The sequence below is a fragment of the Eschrichtius robustus genome, chromosome 3, assembly GCF_028021215.1.
Source record: "Eschrichtius robustus isolate mEscRob2 chromosome 3, mEscRob2.pri, whole genome shotgun sequence".
NCBI lineage: Eukaryota > Metazoa > Chordata > Mammalia > Artiodactyla > Eschrichtiidae > Eschrichtius > Eschrichtius robustus.
Genome location: NC_090826.1, coordinates 53,332,071 through 53,354,883, shown reverse-complemented (window position 1 = coordinate 53,354,883; position 22,813 = coordinate 53,332,071). Strand labels below are relative to the sequence as shown.

At 39.1% G+C, this 22,813-nt stretch overlaps 1 protein-coding gene across 8 annotated transcripts in view; it reads right to left on the bottom strand.

The window, feature by feature from the left end:
- Positions 1 to 22,813, bottom strand: part of PATJ (PATJ crumbs cell polarity complex component) — a 353,196-nt gene that overhangs the window by 28,069 nt on the left and 302,314 nt on the right. For all 8 annotated transcript variants that reach the window (XM_068540002.1, XM_068540005.1, XM_068540003.1 and 5 more), the window contains exons 35-42: positions 17,496 to 17,579; positions 12,662 to 12,855; positions 9,940 to 10,087; positions 8,745 to 8,831; positions 5,214 to 5,328; positions 4,430 to 4,467; positions 1,222 to 1,344; positions 370 to 474 (exon numbers count right to left, since the gene is read on the bottom strand). In XM_068540002.1, the coding sequence (XP_068396103.1) occupies positions 370 to 474; positions 1,222 to 1,344; positions 4,430 to 4,467; positions 5,214 to 5,328; positions 8,745 to 8,831; positions 9,940 to 10,087; positions 12,662 to 12,855; positions 17,496 to 17,579 (894 nt within the window). The remainder of the gene's footprint in view (positions 1 to 369; positions 475 to 1,221; positions 1,345 to 4,429; positions 4,468 to 5,213; positions 5,329 to 8,744; positions 8,832 to 9,939; positions 10,088 to 12,661; positions 12,856 to 17,495; positions 17,580 to 22,813) is intronic.

Genomic DNA, 22,813 nt, shown 5'->3' with positions numbered 1-22,813 from the left:
GAGTGGAAGAAACAGCACTTGGGCAGTTCAGACAGAGTTTTGGGGCATAAGAAAAGAAATCATTTTCTATTCCTTGCAAACTTTGATTTACAAAAGAACGCCAGAAGCTAAAAGCCTTGTTGATTTATCATGTGAAGCAAAGGGTAATTTTTCTCCCCTTGTTACGCTTTCATATAATCATGTTCACTGCCTGTATGGGTGGCATTAAAGAATTTCTGAATACAAATAATAATTTCTTGCTTTCAACCTTCATAATTCACATCGGCAGGCACCCTGCTGGGCGGTGATGCCTCCTGCCAGAGACGCTCAATCTTTTTTGCACACCACTTATCTGCCTCTCGCAGCTGCGAGTTCCATTGATCGCAATACCTGCAGGATAATGCGCCCGTAGGCGTTCTTTAGCAGATTAACCACGTCCGCATGAGACAGCCCATCCAAAGGTTGCCCATTAATGCTGACAATCCGATCTCCAACCTGGAGGTACAAAAGTGCGAGAAAAATCACTACCATTAAGAAAAATTAAATTTGAGAAGAATGCTTAAAATTCTTTGTAAGTCATATTTCCCATTTGTGGCTATTGTGAAGATTCTGTGTCTCTATTGTGTATGCATGTTCCAGAAGCATGAGGAATTTTTATGGCTTTCCCCAAATACAGACCAATCAGAGAAACAAGAAAGGGGTCAGATTTGATTATTAAAAGGCCCGGCAGGCCACTTTTGTACCTTGGTAATGGTAGTGTTGCATACATCCATTTGCCAGTAATAGTGGGGTGTACAAATTACCAGTTCAATAAAGCTCTATTGAGGAAGCCAAATGTTTTCTGCTTTATTTTTTCTACCTAAGTTAAGATTAAGGAGCGATGGGGGAAAAAAATTCATAAGGATGTTGATTCTTTTGGTGGAAGGAAGAGTCTAAGGTCAAATCTCTCAGGTGAAAATCAATTTTGGGTGGAATGAGGTGCTAAAAATGATATGGGAGGCTTTGCAAATGAGCTGCAATTTCTTCTTTCATTGAGAAGCTTTGACACAAACGATACTATTTTTATATGTTCAGGGACATAATGAATTTCAGGTATAAACTTTCTCCAATGCATTTTGCCCTCAGTGTGGGTCTCTGATGGCTGCTGGAATTCCAGTTTTAAACACAGTGCCCCTGGCTGCCATGTCCTCTCCCACCCACCGCATCACATGCTGAGAGCACTTCACCATCCCCTTTGTTTACTTTAAGCTTCTGTGTACGTGCGGCCACACCGCTGGCCTGAATCATGGCAATAAATATTGGGATATCTCCTAAGGGACTTCCTCTTCCTCCAGCAATACTGATTCCAAGGGCATCACTGAGCTCCTAAAAAAAGAAGGAAAACAAGACTTATATGTTTAACAAAGAGCCACAACCTGACTGTCCCCAGATAGCTGTTGAATAAAATCCCTCCGTGATGCAGGAGGCTAGGGTAACATAGGAGTTAACCATAGCGCCTTTGAAGTCAGAAAGGCCAGTGTTTCAGCTCTTAATTAGCTGCAGTACTTAATAAGCTGGGGGTCCTAAAGAAGTTCCTTAACCTCTTAGAGCTTCCATCCCTACGCATAAAGTGGGAAGAAAACCACCTACCTCACAGTGTTGATCTGAGGATTAAATGAGGTGATATAGTGCAGTCCTGGCCCACAGAAAGGGCTCAGTAAAAGGCAACAGGAGGAGTAAAAACAAAAAAAACAAAGAAAAAAACCCTATGCTACTGCTCAGTTTAGTGGCCAATTTTGATGCAGACTTGGCAAGTATGTCCTCATATGGTGTTTACAATTAAATTACTGCACATCTCATGCTCTTCTGGGTGTGAACAAACACACTTGGCTCTGAAAGAGCTGCAGGACTGTGCTAGAACAAAGGATCTTTGAGGACACCCACTGTAGTGACTACAGAGTTTGGAGAGAGAAGTAACATGCGACCGAAAATGTTCTCTGAGATTATGAGATGAGGCAGTTTGTTCACTCCAACCCTGGTGAAGAGATTCTGGCCTTTGTGCAGGTTTCCCCCACATTTATATCCCAGGGTTACTATTTTAAAAATCACTAAAAGAATAAATGACAAGTTCCAGTTTCAGCATGGTGGCATACACACTCTATAGCATCTTTCTCCCACTGATGAAAATGAAGACCTCTTGTCAAAATTTAAAGTACAACTACCTGAGACTTCTGAAAAGTAATGACACTCAAAGAAATTGTGGTGGAGAGCCAAAACTTGGAGAAACGACAGCAGAGGGTGTATCTCCCAGTTGTTTTCCTGGCAGCTTTGTCCTGAAGACAAGACCCAGTCAAGGAGCTGTAAAGGTGGGGCAAACTGCTAAAACTTTGATGTTAACTCCCATCTTTCTGGTCAGAGGAACCAGGAAAAGGAGCCCTGATGGCTGGAGAATGAAGGAAGAAAACTAGAGTAGAGAGAGTCGGAGAAGGGGATCCTGTCCCTCTGTGAGTGAATCCACAGAATTCTCAGGCTCAGTCTAAGCCACGCATATGAGGGACAGACCCACACTCAGGAACTGAACTGAGTTTTGAACCACCACTTACAAAAGGTGACATAACTTGCAGTCTGAGCCTAACTGGGTGGATGCCTGCTAAAACATAAACACCAGCATTCCTCAGAGTCTACACAGCATAACATTCACCAGGGCTGGGAAGAACCCCTAAGTTACTCAACATGCAGAGAACCAGTAAAATGTGATCAATTTCTTGTTAAGTTTTTTCAAATATGCAGGATAGTTTAAAGCCAAGATGACACCATTATCTGGTGGGGTTCTCAATTTATGTAGATGTAAACATATGACAACAATGACATAAATGTTAGGGGAGTGGTTGCAGAAAAGGGACCTATAGGGTTGCAAGGCTTCTGCAGTTTTACCTGATCACTTAAAAATATACACAGGTTAGTGTGTTTCAATTTGACCTCGATAAAGTTGGACAAAGGAAAAAGAACAAAATGACAACAACTTTAATATTCTGTTTCCCAAAGTGTTTGTGTCCAGCTTCTATTTTCTGAATGCATCAGTAGTAAAACCCTACATGCAAATGGTAAGATGCGTTTCATTATGAAGTTTCTGCTCAGATCGTATGTGGGAGAACAGGGTGGGTAGGAGCAGGCCTTTTTAGAAAAGCCTGTAAAAACAAGCAGCTGAAATGACTAAGGAAACATAAAATGATATGTTATAAATCGTGGAATGAGGAGAAATTTATGGAATAATTTGGCTTTGTTCAAATCCATTGTGATGTTTCCTTAATTTATCCTTAATTATGCACATGTTGGTACATTTAACTTCCCCATCCGAGGAACATTTGAGTTGCCGCTCTGGTGGAAAGACACTGGGAACAAATAAGGCAGATTTAGTCAAAGCTGTAGTTAATAATAATGAATTCCTGGACACTCATGATGAAGTACTATGCTAAGTATACTGTATGCATTACACCTCATTTAATCCACACAACAAGATTTACCTTGTGAGGTAAGGGTTATCACCCCCAATCTACAGATAAGCAAATTGAGGTTAAGTAACTTGACAAAGGTCATAGAGCTAATAATGGTAGAGTGTCTTTAAACACAACTACAATTGAGTCCAGAGAACTAAGTTAAGCTGGATATCACTTTACTGAAGTTGATCCATGATTACAACAAGGTCATAATTTTTTCACTATTTCTTGAATCCCAAATTTAATGGTAAGAATAAGCAAAATAAAACTGCTTGCCAATATTCTGGATATCACACCGGAGTCTGAAAAATCGCACAGGATTTTCAGGAATCTGAAAATCAGGATTTGACAACTTTATGAACTGAAACGCATTTTACACAATCTTCTCAGGAGGGCAATTTGGCATTATATATAAAAGCCTTTAAACAAGTGTGGATTTTGACTCAACAATTTCATTTCTAAGAATTAATTCTAAAGAAATCACCCATGATATGATCCAAAAAGAAAATACAAAGACATTTTGCTATAAAAGATGGCAAAAGTTGAGAAATATGCTAATTGTTTAATAAGAGGACATTGGTTAAGAAAAATTACAGCACATTCATACAATGGAATACTATGTAACTGACAAAAATCATACCATCTGCTGTCAAAAAATAGTTATTCACACGGCTAAAAGTCCATGCTTTAAAGTAAAATGACAAGCTGCAAGAGTATGTCTAATATGATACCATTTTTTGTTTTTTAAAATTTAAACACAGTGCACAAAATGAAGTGAATGTGGTGCACCAAAAAGTTCACAGTGGTCATGTATGTGCTTTACTATACTTTCCTAAGTCTGCTTGTGTTACATAGACCATATATTGCCTTCAGTAACTTAAAAGAACACACTAACAATCCAATATATTGTATTGAGGGAAAGATGTACATATTATGCAACACAAATTAGAAAAAAAGCAAAATAACTGACTTACCCTGATTATCTCAATGGTCCTTAGTCCCACATCCGTGCCTATGAAGAAGCAACAAATTAACTTTTTAAAAGTAAGAGACAATATATTTAGGATATAATATTTTCCCATGAAAATGGTATCATTTTCTAGGTCTTTCAGGAGAGAATACTGAGGCAAGCAGGCATTATACCCTTTCTCAAAATTCAAACTGGCGACATCAATCAGGGGATATGTCCTCTATTTTAAACAAGTCCTCTCTGTTTGAGATAGATGTGGCCATAATCATTTGGTCTGACAAAAGCTGATGGCCTGTAGCAGCTGCTGCCTGGGATATGGTGATTAAATGGCTTGGAGAGTGAGCCACTTTTGTTTCACTGAACATTTTTCCGCCTTAATCAAAGATAATCTTACCCAAGGAAAGGCTTAAAAAGATGCCTTCCCCACCCCACCCATGATGGGATATGCACTTCTGACCTTCCTCGAGGGACCTGTAATTTTTAAATTTTCTCTTTGGAAATGGTTTTACTTTATGAAGTACTTTAGATTTCTGCTTTTCTCTTTTTCATGTGTAAAGTTAAAGGCACATTCCAAAAACGAATCTCTATGGCTTTCCTTCCCTTAGAACAGGACTTTCAGAAAGCTTGGGGCTTATGTGGCCATGTTCAAAAATTTAAAAATATTTTTGCTGTACACCTGAAACTAACACAACATTGTAAATCAACTATACTCCAATAAAAATTTAAAAAAAAATTTTTTTAATTGGGTAACAGGGATCGTTTTGCTGAGGGTGTGTCTCAAGTAATACCTGAGTTTTTTGGGGAAGGATCCAAAGCTCTTTTTGTGCCGACCAGGTTTTGCAGGCTGGTGATAACAGGAGCAAGGGAAGGATGAAGGCTGCTGTGGGTGCTGTGCTGACTCGGCTGAAAAGGAAACTCAGTGGTCAGTCTTAGAAATTCATACTTCTTATTACTATTTTACTTACTGAAGTAGCCCTAACCATGTAATAGAAAATTCCGTGGAGGCCAGAAAAGAAAACAAAAATTACTCACACTCCCTCTCTTATCACCCTAAACAATCCCATTTAACATTTGCTCCACTGCTTTCTCCGTTATATGTGCTTTTATATGTGGTTTCAATCGTCAAGGTAGAAAACGTGCAGTAATTTCAGCTCTTTGTGTTCCACATGAAATCAGAAACATTTTCCTAGCCTGTTACACAGTGTTTACATATGATCAGTTAATGCCACTAAGTGTCATTTGGGACTACAGGCAACATTTATTTTCTTTTTATCTAAATTACTGATCTATTTTGCTAAAACAAATATAATAAAATCTAGATTTATGGGAACTTGATCAAATAGAACCCTCAACTGTAAGAAAAAGCAGTAAATATCAGGGGAATATGTTATTTTAGGAATATTAAAATTTTTTTTCCTCAAAGATTTTCCTAGAGTTGGTAATAATTCAGCTCAGTCTGCTATACCTCCATTACTGTCTTTTTAAAATAAATCTAACGTTTATTTAAATAAATTTAGATAATGTATAGTCATGTTTGGCTAGTGGCTATTCAATGAAAATCATATGCAATGAAAATCATATGCACAGCGAAGGATCTTTCCAATGCAGAAAACAATGACACCACTAATGAATAAAGAATTTTTTCTATCGAATTCTCACGGTTATGCTTTAACTGCCTCAAAATTTTGAGGTAAACCTAAGACCATAATTATTACCTGACAAATTATAATTTGATCCATTTCCTTAGTATGATGAAAGTTGTTTAATATTTTAACTTTCCTTAAATATGAAAAATTTCAAATATACAGAAAAGTTGAATGATACAGTAGACACACCACCTAGATTCCACAATTAATATTTTACTATATATTTTTTGTTACATATCTATTCATCACTCAATTTGCCTTTAAAAAAAAATTCATTTCAGAGTAAGTTACAGTACACTTCACAATGTATATATATATAAAGGAGTGTTTTTACATTTTTCCTGAAAGGATATGATTTAAATCAATGGTGCTATAATAGATAACTACTCAGAAATGAGGAAGTACAGCGTATTATAACCTTTGCCTAAACAAAATCTCAGAACATTGTGTTTGTCAAGGCCTTTAGAAATATGAACTTTGCCTGGCAGTGCTCCCTCAGTTATCTGAGGAAAAGATTTCTCAAGTGTTTTTACCATTATACATTTTCCTCTGCAGAGTAAAGATACTCTTTCCTGGTTGGTAGGAGAACAATTTTTTTTAAAAGAGGCTTGGTAGCCCCATGGCTAGAAGAGCTCTCTTAATGAACCCACTTTCTCTAGGCCAAGTCAACGAGTTAAAGTTCTCCTAGACCCTCAAAAGGAGGCATCTGCCTCCCTATCTTATAATTGCCCAGAAGGAAATCTGTGCCCCTAGAGAGTCCTGACTGCTTTAAAAAGGTTTGGAGGGGAAATGTTTGGGAATGGGTTCCTCTTTTTCTCCATCTGGGTCATGGGTTGATATTCAATTCTTGAAGATGGAGGACACTTCCTTTTCACAGCCTGCTACAAGCCTTCTTCCCATTAGCTACATAACAGTACAGACGCTCATATCATCTAGGTCATAATTTTAAGGACAAAGTAAGGATAATATATATTTTCTGTTTTGCTTAAAATTGAATTAAACTTCTACCCTCTGAAATTAAAATTCTGTGCAAAGAGGTTAAAGAAAAGTGTTTGATACTTCGTCCCAGGTTTCTGAAATATGACAGCTCACATTTACATAACAGATAAATGGTCATGGTGGGTTTTTGACCTTTAATAATAGAGCCTCTAAATGTGTTAGCTTTGTATTTAACCTGAGTGTAAACTTTATTCATCACTAAGATGCACATATACATTCCTCAAGGACAGAAATCCAGTTCTACCTACCACCTCACCTGTCAGTCCAAAATTTTCTTAAAACACTGGAATTCCTTGTACCCCTTTGTGCCTTTGCCTATGCTACACCCTCTGTCTGGGATACCTTTTCTCTCTTTTCAATCTATCAAACTCCTTTTGGAGTGAGACCCAATTGAACCCCTTCTGTGTTGCCCTCCTATACTCTCCAGGAAGAAAAATTTCATCTCCAGTATTGTTCATTCTGCATTCTAACCTCTATGTACAATAGGGCTTCAATGAAATCACTCAAGTTGAGTCTTCCATTAAGGAAGAAGCCAAGACAACTATTTTGCATCTCAGGTTCCCACTTTTGATACAAGTCTGGTCAGAGTCCTCACCAACTACTGACCTCTAGAATCCTACTGCACCACTGTCTCTTAGTACACATGATATTTGCTGCCCATTACATAAACCAGAAATGCAAAAAAAAAAAAAAAAAAGTTCCAAACTTAACATGATGTTTATTGGGTTTGATTGCTCTGATGATTATCTAAGACAAGCCAGCTAATCTGTGATCCTATCTGAACAATGTTGTTTTTTCTTCACTCATTTTCTAACACCAATGAGGCAAAAGGGGCAGCTAACTTAATTCCAGAAGCACCTGTGTGCTAACCATAAAATCAGAACATCATCTAAACAAAGGTCTTGGAGAGGCTTTAAGGAAATTAGGAAGGAGACAGAAAGTCGTGCTTTTAACCTCAAAACAAAGGCCCATCTAATAACCCACAAAAGGGATTGGGGGTCCCATGTAAGTTTCTATAGTTTCATTATGTACCAAATGGGACTTAACATATTGTCTACCGTCTTGATTTTGTCAGCCATTACAATGAAAAAAAAAAAAAAGCAGTGAAATATACTTTGTTGAAAAAAAAGTGGCACTTACATCAGCCTTGCAAATAAACATGAGATGTTTGCTAACCCACAAAATATCACCCACTAAGGCCTCCCTCCCACAGGAGAAACCCCCCCCCCCACTTTGCTCTCCCAGGAATATACCATTAATTGCTCTCAGCATGTGTGAGTGGCTATTCACAAGTTAACTTTATAGCAATATTTAATTGAATGAATAGAACAATGTTGTGCTAATGAGGGTCAAATTGCCACCAGATGTTACTTCTTTCTTTTTAAAATAAACACAGCTGTGTACATGCAATGCCTAGGCAATATAGAACTAATAGTGGGAGAGAAAAGGGGTTCTAAGAAAACATTTGCAGGCAATAAAGGAGAGAAAAATCTAGGGATTAATGAATTCCCATCCCACCTTTCACTTTCTATTTCAAACACATTAAAGTACACCAAACTTGGTGTTGTGAATATGCTGTATAGTGCACATTATTTCCAAACAATCATTTATGAAATGGGGAACTTTCTCTCAATTGGGACAGGTGAGCCAGTCTAACGGGAAGCCATCAACAACCTGACTGTTCTGTGATGTCTTCCTCGAGGAGGTCCAGGAACCAGCTCGGAGTCTTCCAATCTCTAGCTGCACAAGCCCCTGTGCACACTTGGGAAGACAAGAAAAGAACAGAGGTGAAAAACAGTAGGATTTGTGTTCTAAATTCTCATGGCAGTGCCTCCATTCATCTCTCTGCAGCCAAGAACTGTAAATGGCTGATGAAGGCTGAAGGTAGAAAGGAAATTCAGTTATCAAAAAAAATCACACAAGGTCACAAAAATTTATCAACTCAATGCTATTCATCTCATGATTTTGCGACTTCTTTAAACACATTAAAAGGATTACATTTCAATTCACCTCCTTTCTCTTCCTTTTCCCTTCTGATGAAAGTATTTGCAAGCAGTGAAATGATTAAGAAAAAGTGGTGAAAAGGAGGACAGAAAAATCAAACACAGAGGTAATCTAATACAAGTCCTCTCTTGAGTAATAACTGATAGTTGACTATTTTAGGAAAGCAGGATTTTAAAATAAAATTCATTTATCTTTGCAAAAGCTCCTACAGCTATAGTATTTGTGAAACAGAATAAGATACACCTGGTTATAGCTGAATGGCAATTTACAAGGATTTTTATTAACCAGTTTCTTCCAAGGGAGGTAGGGTCCATGTGGCAGAGACACTTGGAAGGGAACCTTGAGCCTTAGCCTCCCGGCAACTTCAGTGAGAGACAGCTTGGGTGGCAGGAAAAACCCTCAAGCGCAGCTCTGCGATCTTGGGCATGCCATTCTACTTTCTCAGACTTCACTGTGAGATGAAGGACTTGGTCTTTCACAATCTTTAATGTTCCTTCAAGCAATAAACGCTGGATTTGATGAATTCATGTTAATATAGCCCAAGAGGGAGGAGGATACATTTTGTGACTCCAGGAGAACCTGTCCCATCAAATGCATTTAGAGGACAATTGAGGATACTCAGAATTCTCACAAGTATGAAAAACTAGCTTAAATCCCCAAACAGGGTTCCCTTCAATCCTGTTATTCAGTATAATAGCTTTCTTTTAGAGCTATTCCTGATTGGTTAAAATAATCAGATATTAGGTCTCTAGTAAGAAACTAGAATCAGCATAAAATTCAACACATTTTATAAACAAGCCAGATTAGAACTGTTCCCATTGGACTTGAGTTATACCAGCCACGCAGAAAGCAGCTAGGGACTCACCTTGAGGACAGTGGCCACTGTTTCCTGGGAGGCACTTCTCATGTCCTCCCCATTCACAGATAAGATCTGGTCTCCCTGAATCAATCTCCCATCAAGGTCTGCGGCTCCACCTTTCACGATGTCAGAAATAAACACTCCACTTCCATTTCTGTGAATACCATAAAGCAGTGTAATGGCACAACCTAATATTTCTATATTAAATCTGAGATTACTGATATTCTTCCCAAATGATAAACCTCAGAGTGCTTGTCCTTTAAATAGTTTATACCTATTTACGCTGCCTGTAATATTCACTTTCATTGGCCCAAGGGCATAATTTTTGCAAGAGGATAATTTTAGTGAAATAAAATGGAAATTCACTTTAACAAGTAGAATTAAGTACTATTAAAACGTACAGGTTATTTCCTTAGAGATCAGCTCAATTATTATCATATGATCTACTTCTATTTTTTTCTCACTCTCCCTCTCTTTCCCTGCCTTCATTACTTTAAGGTTTTAATTATGTTTATTTATTTGATGAATAAATAAATGTCTCAAAATTCAAGAGGTTAAAAAGGCGGGGGGGAGTTCACCTCTCACCTCTGTTCCCCTGTCCCCAAGTTTCCCTCTCAGAGGTAACCAATGTTACTCATTTCTTGGGTATCTCCAAGAGATATTCTGTGTATACGTAAGCAAATGCATGTGGGTATAGTACACATGCTTGTAAATGGATATACATGCACATACACTCCTTTTTTCCCTCAGTTTTGTTTTCTTTAACTTTGTTTTTTTCACTTAATACCTTGGCAACTGGTCTTTATTAGCACTTGGAGCTTCCTCAATGTTTTCTTTCTATGGCTACATACTATTCTATGAATGTTCCTTAATTTCATTTATTAGTAAACTATTGGTGGACAGATATCAATAGGTTATTTCCATTCTTTAGCTACTGCAAACTATGTGCAGTGAATAACATATCTACAAGCATATCGTTAGGATAAATTCCTAGTCGTGGAATTGCTAGGCAAAGAATTGTGAATTTTGAGAGCTTATACATCTTATCTTTTTTTTTTTTTTTTTAAAGATGAACTCATTCTAGCTCAGATGGGTTTTCGTTTATTTTATTTTATTTATTTATTATTTTTGGCTGCGTTGGGTCTTCGTTGCTGCACGCGGGCTTTCTCTAGTTGCGGTGAGCGGGGGCTACTCTTCGTTGCAGTGCGCGGGCTTCTCATTGCAGTGGCTTCTCTTGTTGCGGAGCTCAGGTTCTAAGCACACAGGCTTCAGTAGTTTTGGCACGCAGGCTCAGTAGTTGTGGCTCGCAGGCTCTAGAGCGCAGACTCAGTAGTTGTGGCGCACAGGCCACGGCATGGGGGATCTTCCTGGACCAGGGCTTGAACCTGTGTTCCCTGCATTAGCAGGCAGATTCTTAACCACTGTACCACCAGGGAAGTCCCTACATCTTATCTTTTGTAATGAAACCTTTTGTGCTAAGGACTATAAATGTTCCTTACAAACTCAATCTAAAATGCTGGTGTTGTATGAAGATTATTTCATCAATCCACTACGAGACAATAAAGGAAAAACCATTACTCTAAATGGAATCTCTCCAGGCACGTGTATGCATCACAGCAAGAAAGCAAACTTCAACATGGGCTCTGTCAGTTGCTCTGTACCCAGATGTCCACTGAGTTTGCTTAGAAATATGAGTCTCAGCTCCTTTGTTTCGTAATGCATTTCCAAATTGATGGTTTTATGGTGCTGAAGTAAAAAAGAGATCATGAGAGCACAGTACGTGGCGCAAAAATCAGTGCTCAAAAATGGTAGCTAGTATCTTAATGACAGCTTGGACCGCTGGAAAAAACCCACTAGGCTAGTCATCAGAGGTCTGTGAGGGCACAGGACACAATATATATAAAACCAACTTCAATTCTTCCTAAGAATATGTTTGATGCCATTTAAGGCTATATTGGGGTGTCACATGAAAATCCTGCAGCCCTGTTGGAATAAATGCACACTAGATATCTAAAGCCAGTAAACTGTGGAAGCTAGAATTGCAGTTTCAAAATTTTACTTACTTCTCTAACCTGTTAATATTATTCTGGAGTAATTACTGCAATTCCTATCACACGGGTAAGCAGCATAGATTTCAAAAGAGTAGCCTAGCCACGAGGATCTACCTACATTTTTGCTGCAAGCTATTATTTTGGGGACATCTGTCTTGATAGAAAACTATAGTCATGAAGAATCTATGTCTATCGACTATGTCAACTCAGCTAGTCTCAGGAACTACTCAAATAGTTTAAGTTAACTGAGTATGAAATTAACATGGTACTCTATGGCAAAGCAATTTTCCTAACCCAACATTGTATATATAAACTCTTTCTTGATATCAGCTGTTTCTTGGGTGTGGTTGCTTTAATTAACCCCTGCAAGCCTCAGATCTAAGTGACTCCAAGTTGAAAGAACCTTGGAAACTCTGTTCTTACTCTCCATGGGGATAAAAGTCTGAACAGTCTGGGTCAACTGGGCTTAGAGTTCTATCTTTATATGACACATTTTTGGGCTAAGACCTTGCTCAGAAACATGACCTATCTCATTCAAGTATTCATAAAAATGTTAATTTTAGAAATCATATCATTAGTTTACACTAAGCTTTATCTTTCAGTGTTTATCGGCTTTAGCCCTTAAAACTCTGAAGGAACGAGGTCAATCAATCCTGACCTTCACAGCGTTTCCTTACCGCTTCCCAACGATGCTCAGGCCCAGTCCTCGGCCAGCCTTCTTCTGCAGATCCACGGCGAAAATCTCTAAGTTCTCCTCATCTCTGTAGTGTGCCTCGTCTCTATATACCACCAGTCGCACCTTCTGGGGAGTCTGCCTCAGGGCTGTGATGGCTTCTTCGTGGCTGGCGCTCCGCAGGTCAATCCCATTAACCTGGAATGACGGGCATCCAAGATGGGCTGCTGACAGCAGAGGCCTCTCTGTCTGGGGGAGCTCCTTGACCCAACCAGTGAAAAACCTCCAGAAATGTCCAGCCATTCCCAAAGCACACAGGGAGTGACCACTAGCAGTCATAGCTGCTTCAGATACAAAGGACGTAATCCTTACACTCCCCCACCCCAAATAAGCATAGAGGGTGGGTTAGTACACATGATAATGCAATTTTAGGTGGCTGTGAACTTTACTGTGAACTCAACATGAGACAGCAGGGACTACTTGGCTCATTTAATTGAGGTCAAAGGGGAAATAAACATTAGCATTTGGTCAGCATTTTTTGGACTCAGTTTGCTGATTGAATTTGACATCCTCACTCTTAATTGCTAACATCATGACTACTTCAGAACAGGCCAGAAGGAAATGAGGGACTGGTATTTCTGACAGTGTCAAAGACTCCCTGAAGTCCACTCATTTGAATCTGTATCTGAGTGAGCATAGACAGGACCATGCATTAGACAGCAGACTATACTGGAAACAGCACTGAGTAAAACCATGGCCCCGCTTCTAGAAAATCATGTGAATTTTGGCAAGTCATGTAACCTCTGTGAGCTTCCATTTCCTTGTCTGTTAAATGGCAATCATAGCCAACTTATTTATTTACTTAATAAATGCTTGTGTATTAGCCCTTTATGAGAATTTCCTCATTCAATCTTACACTAACTCTCTGATACTATTACCATTTTACAGATGAGGAAACTGAAGCATGGAGAGGTTAAGTGACTTGACCAGGGTTACAAAGCTAGTACATGGAGGAGCCACAATTTGAACCCAGATTATCTTTCCACCCTTAGTCTCTATACCATGCTGCCTCATCTTATTCTTAGAATGGGTTTTTGGAGCTCCCTGCCACAGCAAAAATCAAGTATTGATGTTGGTAACTCAATTTGACACAATGGAGAAATTAAGAGGCAGAGTAGCCCAGGCTCAAATGAAGGGACTCATGGGTCACTTCTTCAAGGTCCCAGCTAGGAAAAGAGCCAAACCAAGGGAAGGATGGGCCCAGGCCATGGCCAGGTGGATGACAGAGTTCTCTCAAGATGTTGGTTTCAGTCTGTGTTTTGGTCCATCCCTGTGTGTCCTGGGCAGGTCAAGCCTACCTCTGGACCTCCATTCCTTCATCTGTACAATGAGGGGCTGGTCTAAGGCTCTTCTAGTTCTAACATTCCAAAGACTCAGGACTCATGCATAAAGAATGGTTACAGAGAAGGGAGAAGAGAAGAATGAGCCCTTCTTGGAGGTGGTGACTTCTGAGCTATTATTTAAAGCTGACGCTATGAGTCAAGAAATTGTTTAAAAGCCTAATTTTCAAGCTGCTTTTTCTTTTCTGGTATATCTTGATGGGTCTGTGAACTCACTTAGATTAACTACACCCAGAATAACAGTGTTTAAGCAGGGGTTTTGGATACAGATGGAATTCGGTTTGAGTGCTGATTTTAACTTACTATGTGAAACCTTACATAGATTACTCAAGGCCAGCTTCAACTGTCTTCCACAAATTGGAGATAATAATAATAACAATAATCATAATATCCATGTAGTGTTGTGAGGATTTAATGAAATAAACCCTGTAGTACATTCGGCACAGGGCTTGGCATACAGTTAAGCTTGACAGAAGTTAGGAATTGATATTTTTAAAAGGAATTGAAGTAACTGCAGTCAGGGCTGTATTTTCTCAGTGCCCGCATTCACTGTTACTTTAGGCCCACGAATGCACTTTCACTGTTTGTGAGGTAAACCCACAGACAAAGGGGAAAAGAATGTCTCCAGAAAATGTGGTCTGAGCTGATTATTTTCCTGTATTCCAATAGATGGCACACAAGACCACTTCTGCTACTCAACTGAAAAAAAGTTACCTCCATGATTGAAGGTGAATTCTCTAAGCCTCTAAAATACCCTTTGAAAGGCCCTAACAATTATGCTTTTAATTAAAAGCATTGTCATTAACTCTAATATTACAAAAGCAATTCACACTAAATGCCAGCATCAAGATGTCTGCTCAAATCAAAGTGATCTGTTCCAAGTTCACAGTTTTCATTTTCTCCTCTGCTTATCAAGAGACACCATTAAATGCACCAATAATTGTAAGAGGAATATTGCTGTGTGGCTAGAATATTGTGCAGTGATGTATTACCTTAAGTGTCTTACATAAGCACCAGATGCATTATTTAGAACATTGATCGTAGAGGGGTAGGAGTGGTAATAGCAGGGTTCCCTATTTGAGAAGGGCCATAGGGAGCCCCAGTTGTCAATGGGAGTATATCATGTCCCTTGGGGAGGACAGGCATTCGGGGAAATGGGTGAACTGCTGCTTTGGAAGGAAAGAATAACCAAACTAGGGCAGCAGTTCCTCATTATTTTACCCCCCCAGGGAAAACCAGGCATTAGCCCTCTACTCTTTCTGCTCCCACTTGCACAAAAATAGACAGGGATAATGGGAATAGGTGTAGGGTAAGAGGAGGGACTGAACCTTAAAAAAGAACCAGAAAGAAGACAGTCCATGTTAATCACAGAATCATAAATCTTACCAGGCTAAAAAATTATTTGACTATATCTTTGTAAGCAAAACCTGGTGTGTCCTCATTTAACATGAGGATAGTATAAAACCATGGAAGGCCAGCCTGCACCATGCAGAGGACTCTCATGAGCTGAAAAGCCATTGTTTGGAAAAAATACAGTCTCAAAATGTATCACCAAAGCTGGCCTGTCTTCTTCTCGAGGCAACCTGCAGGCCCCAGGCTGACTATGCCTCATTATGCATCTGTACACAACAGCCACAACTGGAACAAGTTCAAATGTGGAACCTAAAGCTGCTTAGAAGGGAAACATGTTCCTTGACCAACCTGAGAGCTACATTTCTTAACTAAACACACAGTATGCTTTTGTGGACAAGATCCTGTCTGGGGTGAGAGAAGAGCCTGTCTGGCTATCTTTAATGAGAAGTGTAGACCATCCATCCACACTGGGTAATAAATTCGGCCAGATGCCAGGAAATGGTTTAGTTGACCTTTCAAATTCTCCTTGCAGTTAAAACAAATTTGCTTTCTTCATGCTTATCTGTCCTGAGTGTTCACTTATACACGAATATATTTTATGGAAGACAGCAGCTACAGCTGAGGGTCTATTCAATACAGATAGATAAATTAAAAATTTTTTCTTTTATTGAGGTATAACTGCTATAAAATAAACACTACATATTTAAAGATTCATACTGTGAATTTATGTGAATTTATACCTGTGCAACCATCGCCATAAACAAGAAATGCACATATTAGATTTAGTTCCACGTGTCCATTACAGAAAAATTTGTGGGCTTACAAATTATGTTAACTATCAAGACATGTATGCATCTGTACTCTTCTGAATATTCAATCTATTCCTCTATAAAGCCAATTATGATAGCACCAGTTAATTAGAAAATCTAGGGAGGAAAAAAACGCCCTCAAAACTCCTGACCACTAAAAAATGGTGTCGTATGCTAAAACAGTCAAGTCAATTCCCAAAGAGGCTACATTTATTTTTCTAACCTCATACACTTGCACCTTAATGAATGCACTGGGAATATGTCCTAATCCAATGACGAAGCACAGTAAAGGCCTGCAGAGAAACCCTATAACTTGCCCTGAATTTCATTTGAACTCAGCTTGGCCTCTCCTTTAACCCCTTCTTGCCTATGTTTTCTACCTTTAATTATAACTCTGGTTTCATCTGGGGAGGCAGACTTGAACCACCAAAGGGAAAAATAAAATTCTATGATGTCATTCATAATGTGCTACATTAAAGCTGCAAAGCAAAAATGCACATGCCCACCACAAAATGTTAACTATTCAATTAAGTTCATCCAATGAAAGAAATAAATGTTGCCTAAAGGTTTCACACCATTGAAAAAGCTCTTTAGTTCCACCTACCAGAATGCCTGGCATTGACTTTCCATTCATCCGTTTCCTAGTTCAGACACTGCCTGCGTTGGCTCTTTTTAAAAGGCTTTAACACCTTTGCTAAATGAGAGTCCTTTTAAAAGAGGCAAGTTAAGCATTTCAATTTTTAATAAGTACCATACACCACCTAAAGGAAGAAGATTCTACATTTTCATCAGCTAGGAAACAAAGGTACCATGGCGTGGACCTCCATTTGACATAACTATACTTATTAGGGATAAGAAAATAATAATACTTAAAGCTGCAATAAAGTCTTTTAAAATATCAGGTGTGCATGTTTATGTGTGTGTGTATACGTATGTGTTTTTAGAAGGGAATTTAGTAAGGTGGAGAGGCAAAAAAATCAAATTGCAATACTATACAGTTTCATTTGATTATAGAACCTTTAGTTGTACTTTCCCCTTTAATTAAAGAAAGTTTTCACAGACAGATTTAGGTTGGTAATCTGTCATGATTCTAATGACAGTTATTTGATGTACATCAAAAAAAGAAAAAAGAATAAAGTACATGTTTTGTTACACTGGGAAAGAAATAATAAGGATATAGTTGAGTAGAAGACAGTGAATAGGTAAACTGACTGTGGATCAAGGTCACTAAAGGAACCATATTTGCTGGTATAAAATAGAATTCATAATCACACACCTCTAATATCTGGTCACCAGCCCAAAGTCTTCCATCTCGGGCTGCTGCCCCTTCTTCATAGACTTCATGGATAACTATAGCATCCTATAAAAAACAAATTCTTGTTAATTTTTAACAACCATAAATGCTTCCTTAAGCCAACAACCAAACCATAGGCAGCAACCCATAGTTTGCTATTTGTTAATAAAGTCATATTTTATTTGACCTAAACAAAATACACAGTTTTGGTATATTGAGAGGTATAATCAATTTTTCCTAAGTTTATTATTTCATTCTTTTAGGACTGGTTTTGCCTAATATTTCAAGTTAAACTTCCCCCATGTGTTTTACTGTTAACTGTGTACACTGCTGCTGTGTATAAACTTGAGGTGAACGATGTCTCATTCTTATTTACATTTTATGGTATATATATATATATTTTTTTTTCCACTCTGCTATTTTATTTTATTTTATTTTATTTTTTTTCACACACACACACTGTATTTTATTTTTACAAGAGATAAATAGACTGACACCAAGCATTGTACATGGATGACCACAACAAAAGCAACAATGATTGCAATTACCAAACATGAAACACACTCATACTATGTCATAATATTGACATTCAGTTTTATGGTATATTTTGAAACATGTTTTCAGGTATTTATTGGTATTCAAGGATTTGGCATAGAAGTGTGGCCTGATGAAGGGGTTTTGTCAGGCCTCATTACTTGGGCAATGAAAGATAAGAACTTAGGGAAATGAACTGGCCCTGGAGGACAGAGCATGGAGTAGGGGAAAGGGCATTCACAGACCTAAGTGTAAGACACTGTGGTTTCAAATCCTGACTCTGCCATTGTGTAATCTTGGGCAAATTAACTCCTGAACTCAGGATTCTGAGCCATAGAAGCAGGACAGTAGTTAAGGTAGGTAAGGTTTGGTTGAGGAAAGTGTTTCGTGGTTACTGAACTAAAAATTTTTGTTTTTCTTTGACTTAATAATCTTAAATTTTTTATCATCATGAAAATAACAAGTACCAATATAAAGGACTCAAGCAAAACCACAGGGTGTAGTAGACCATGCAAAGAGACTGCCTCCTGTACCCGCCCTTAGTCCTACTCCCCAGAGACAACCACCACCAACAGTTTCCTCAGGATCCCTCCAAATAATTTACTCCTGTACACCTAATTATTTATATGTTTTGGTGAGACTACTTTAAAAATATTCAATTGTGTACGTTCATACAATTTTCCTCCCCCCCCACCTCCCGCCTCCCCCAATGCTGAGCAAGAAGTCAAGCTTTGAAATCCCTTGCCTCAGGGATTTTTGTGGAGCTGAAAACTGAAGCAACCAGAAGTCATTGGTTCTTTCTGCTGCTTATAAAACTGAAGGGCACGGAAATGACAGTGGTTAATGGAGGTGATAGGTGTCTTGGCAGGCCACTGGAGAGGAAAAGCGTTTTTAAATGGAGACTAGAAACAGAGATCTGTGGGTCCCTGAGAAGTGAGGATTTGAGCCCTGCACTGCCCAGTGCCCTCCCTTTCCCTGCCCCTCCAGCCCACACACAGGTTGCAAGACCCTGCAGACAGTGGTCAAGGGCTGCGGCCTACAGGTGTAATGGATCCCACCTTGAAAGAAGTCCTGAGTCCCAAGCACTGGGGCCTGGAAGCGGCAGGACTTCCGGACGTGAAGAGATCATGCAGGCCTGGGTAAGCACGGGCTTGGTGATTACCAGGGTGGACTGATGACAGTGACCACAGGGGCCCCAGCGTTGGGGAGCTTTGTGACAGAACCAGAACCCTGAGAGCCAATGGACCTCCAAAATGACTGAGGTTGATTCCACCTCAGTCCAGAAGCATGGAGTCTCAGAATTAGAATTAAATTGACTTGAAGTAAATAAATGAAATATTTCTTGCAAAAATATAAGATAGGTAAAGACCTCCAAACCAAACCCACTTTTCAAAAACAAAGTTTCCTGTACAAATGCTCTAGTAGAGAAGCAACCAAAGAAAATCAGAGGTATTTAACCAGATGACCCATCTGGATTCCAAATATCTCCCCAATAATAAATGCTTTCATTTTATCACCACACAGTTCTGAAAACATTCTTTATTATTATAGCAATTAGAGAGGCAGCCCCAAAGAGCCGGGAAAGGTTCCTTGATCCAGACAATTTACATTTCAGATTCTGTACCAGCAATAGATTTTAGACCATTCTTTGTTTTAACTCTGACTTATGAAATTTCCAGACCCAGGGAGCATTTATACTGCCAAGAGTTTGTTTCTCTGCACTGTTTCAGGGGAATGATTTCAAGGAAATTTGCTGGGTCAGTGGCTTCAGGCGATCCCAACAACACTGCCAAGGTGACACTAAGGGCCATTTTCATGAAGCTAGTTCAGGGAGAAATTAATGCAAGCTCCTGGTTACACCCTCTGTAATGCTGGTTTTCAAAGCTTGGTGGCCAAATGCCCCGTTTTCACTGGATTTGGGAGAGTCAGACTGAACTTATGCTACACATGGCTTTTACAGAGCTGAATTTTCAGCATGAACTCCTTTGATCTTGGAACATTACAAAAGTCAAATGGGAAATTTCTCTTCGTTCATACTCAAAGGGAAGAAAAAGACCCACTGGAGTTTTTAATCAGTAAAAGTAGCCTGAATCCAAAACTCTTAGATACTTTTTGGGTGCTCAATGAACTATCATACATAAAATAAATATACCGTTAATAGGCTCAAATAAATGCTGAATTCACTGCCAATGATCTGTTTTTGGTCCATGAGTCTTTCTAGATGGAAAACTCCATTTCTTTCTTTCCTTTTACTCGACTACAGTTGTGGTTTCTCTTAAAGTCATCAGTGAAAATACAAGAAAATGTGAGGCACTCTGACTTGTCAATAGAAAAAGGTCACATTTCTTACCATGTGCCCTCGTGTGCCCAAAGTGCTCTATGAAACTGTGGTTCTGGCCAGTTGCATTAACTGGGGGTGATAGAGGTGCGAGGTAGGGACCAAATTAGAAATGTGGGCTGGTGAATTGGGAAAAGAAAAAAGATTTATTTTTCAAAACTTATATAGTTCATAGTAGAACAGAATAGTAAAATAGACACTGGTTTGGGATATTTTAGACATCTATTTGACGAGGCTATATTAAAATTTTAGTTCTTTCTTGCTTTGAAAAAAATTGCGATTAGATGAAATAGTGGGTCATTGATGAAAGACTGACCTTTATTATTTCAAATAAAAATTTGGAGTTGATTATACACATGATTCTCATCTGCTCATTGTATCCTCCTAATTTTAATGCTCTTGAGCTATTTATTCAAGCAAAGCTGCTTGTTAGGGACTTCCCTGGTGGTCCAGTGATAAAAAAATCCGCCTTACAATGCAGGGGAGGCCGGTTCGATCCCTGGTCGGGGAACTAAGATCCCACATGCCGCAGGGCAACTAAGCCTGCGTGCCACAACTACTGAGCACACATGCCTCAACTAGAGCCCACGTGCCAAAAACTACAGAGCCCACACACCCTGGAGCCTGCACACCACGACTAGAGAAGAGAAAACCTGTATGCCACAACTAGAGAGAAACTCGTGCACCACAGTGAAGAGCTCGTGCACGATAACGAAGAGCCCGCATGCCGCAAGGAAAGATCCCGCGTGCCCCAACGACGATCCCACGTGCGGCAACTAAGACCCGACACAGCCAAAAATAAATTAAATAAAGAAATAAATAATAAATCTTTTTGAAAAAAAGCTGCTTGTTGGCACAGTTTTGAGTGCCTTCTCCTCCACCAACTCCCTCCCACCTTCATATCTTTGTGTATTTAAATAACACTCCACCCTGGATAACTCAGTGACTCTGTCTACCAGTATCAATGACTTCTTTTAAAACGCGTCTCTTCTAGAAGCAATCTATTAATCATTTCCCTGTGGGTGGGTTGCTGGCTTATGCTGAACAGAGGCTGTAGAGACAAATGATTATGAGCTAGGCTTCTGGAGTCAGACTTCTCAGTCCAAATCCTGGCCCTGCTACTTCTGGCCATGGGAAGACTGTTAACCTCTCAGCTTCCCCATCTTTATATGGTTCTAACAATATTATCTACACATAAAGCTTCATGTACAATGCCAGCACATAGTAAGGAAGCGATAACATCTCACTTATTTAACATCTCTGTGCCAAAGAGGCCACATACTTCCCATTTGTGCCATTTAGTCCTCATAACAACTAAGCAAGTTCAGTGTTATTAGTCTCATGTACAGTTAGGGAAAAGGAGGTTCAGAAGGGTCAGATTTGACCAGGTCTTTGCAGCTACTAAGTAGAAAAGATGAAATTCCAGCTTGGGGCTGTTTAACACCAAAGCCTGTGTTCCTATCACTATTGCAAGCTTCTCATCTGCTTTAAATATTTTATTTTGCACTTGTATAAAGACAAGTGCAAAATAAAACTTGGGATTTTCCATATGGCATCAATTCTGTTGAAATACTGTCTCCTCAGCTCCACAGCAAAAACCTTGAGGGCATGAGCCGATCATTTTATAGACAGTGAACAGACAACTGTTGAAGTAAAAATTGAAGCCTTAGGCTTTAGAGGTGGGGTGATGATCTATGGGTCTCAGTTGCTAGTGTTGGTACCTGATTAGGGGTTTGCACGACACAAAGCATGATGGGGAGGCCCTCTCCCCACCCGACATAAAGTCTTTCTTAATTCCACTTGTTATTCTTATCTCCTTCTTTCCTTCCTTTCACCTTTTCAGTCCTCTTTCTGTGTACCCATATGATTCACTGAATGAGTTTTTTCTACAGGAGCAGAAATAGAACAACATTATATACAAGTGATAAATTGATGTTTAAAATAAAAAGTGTTCAATCCAAGAAAACAGATTAATTTCTCCTAATGGCAGACCTGAGAATCATTTATAGATGAACAAGACTGACATATAATAAAAAAGTAATTTCCTCTTGGTAGTTGTGTGACTTTCACTGGGACAATAGGAATTGAGTAAGATGGTCTGTTTACTTACGGCCTGAGGTAAGACCAATAGTGTCCCCTAGAAACTCTAAATTACTCATTTGACTTGCCAACTCTAGAACCAGAGAAGAATTTGACCAGTGAGTTGGAGAGTTTCTCAAACAATGGGTTTTCCCTAAGCAGAAGGGTAAGGCAGGATTTCAGAGATGTAGGAAAATCTTCTGCTTAAAAACTTCTCCCTCACCAGTCTATATCTGAAACATGTTTAACTTGAAAAAAATTTCTTTATTCCACAATTAAGGACAACAGTAAAAAAAACAGAGAGCCAGGAAGAAGTAGCTGGCTAGCCAATTCATCATGTTGTTTAAGG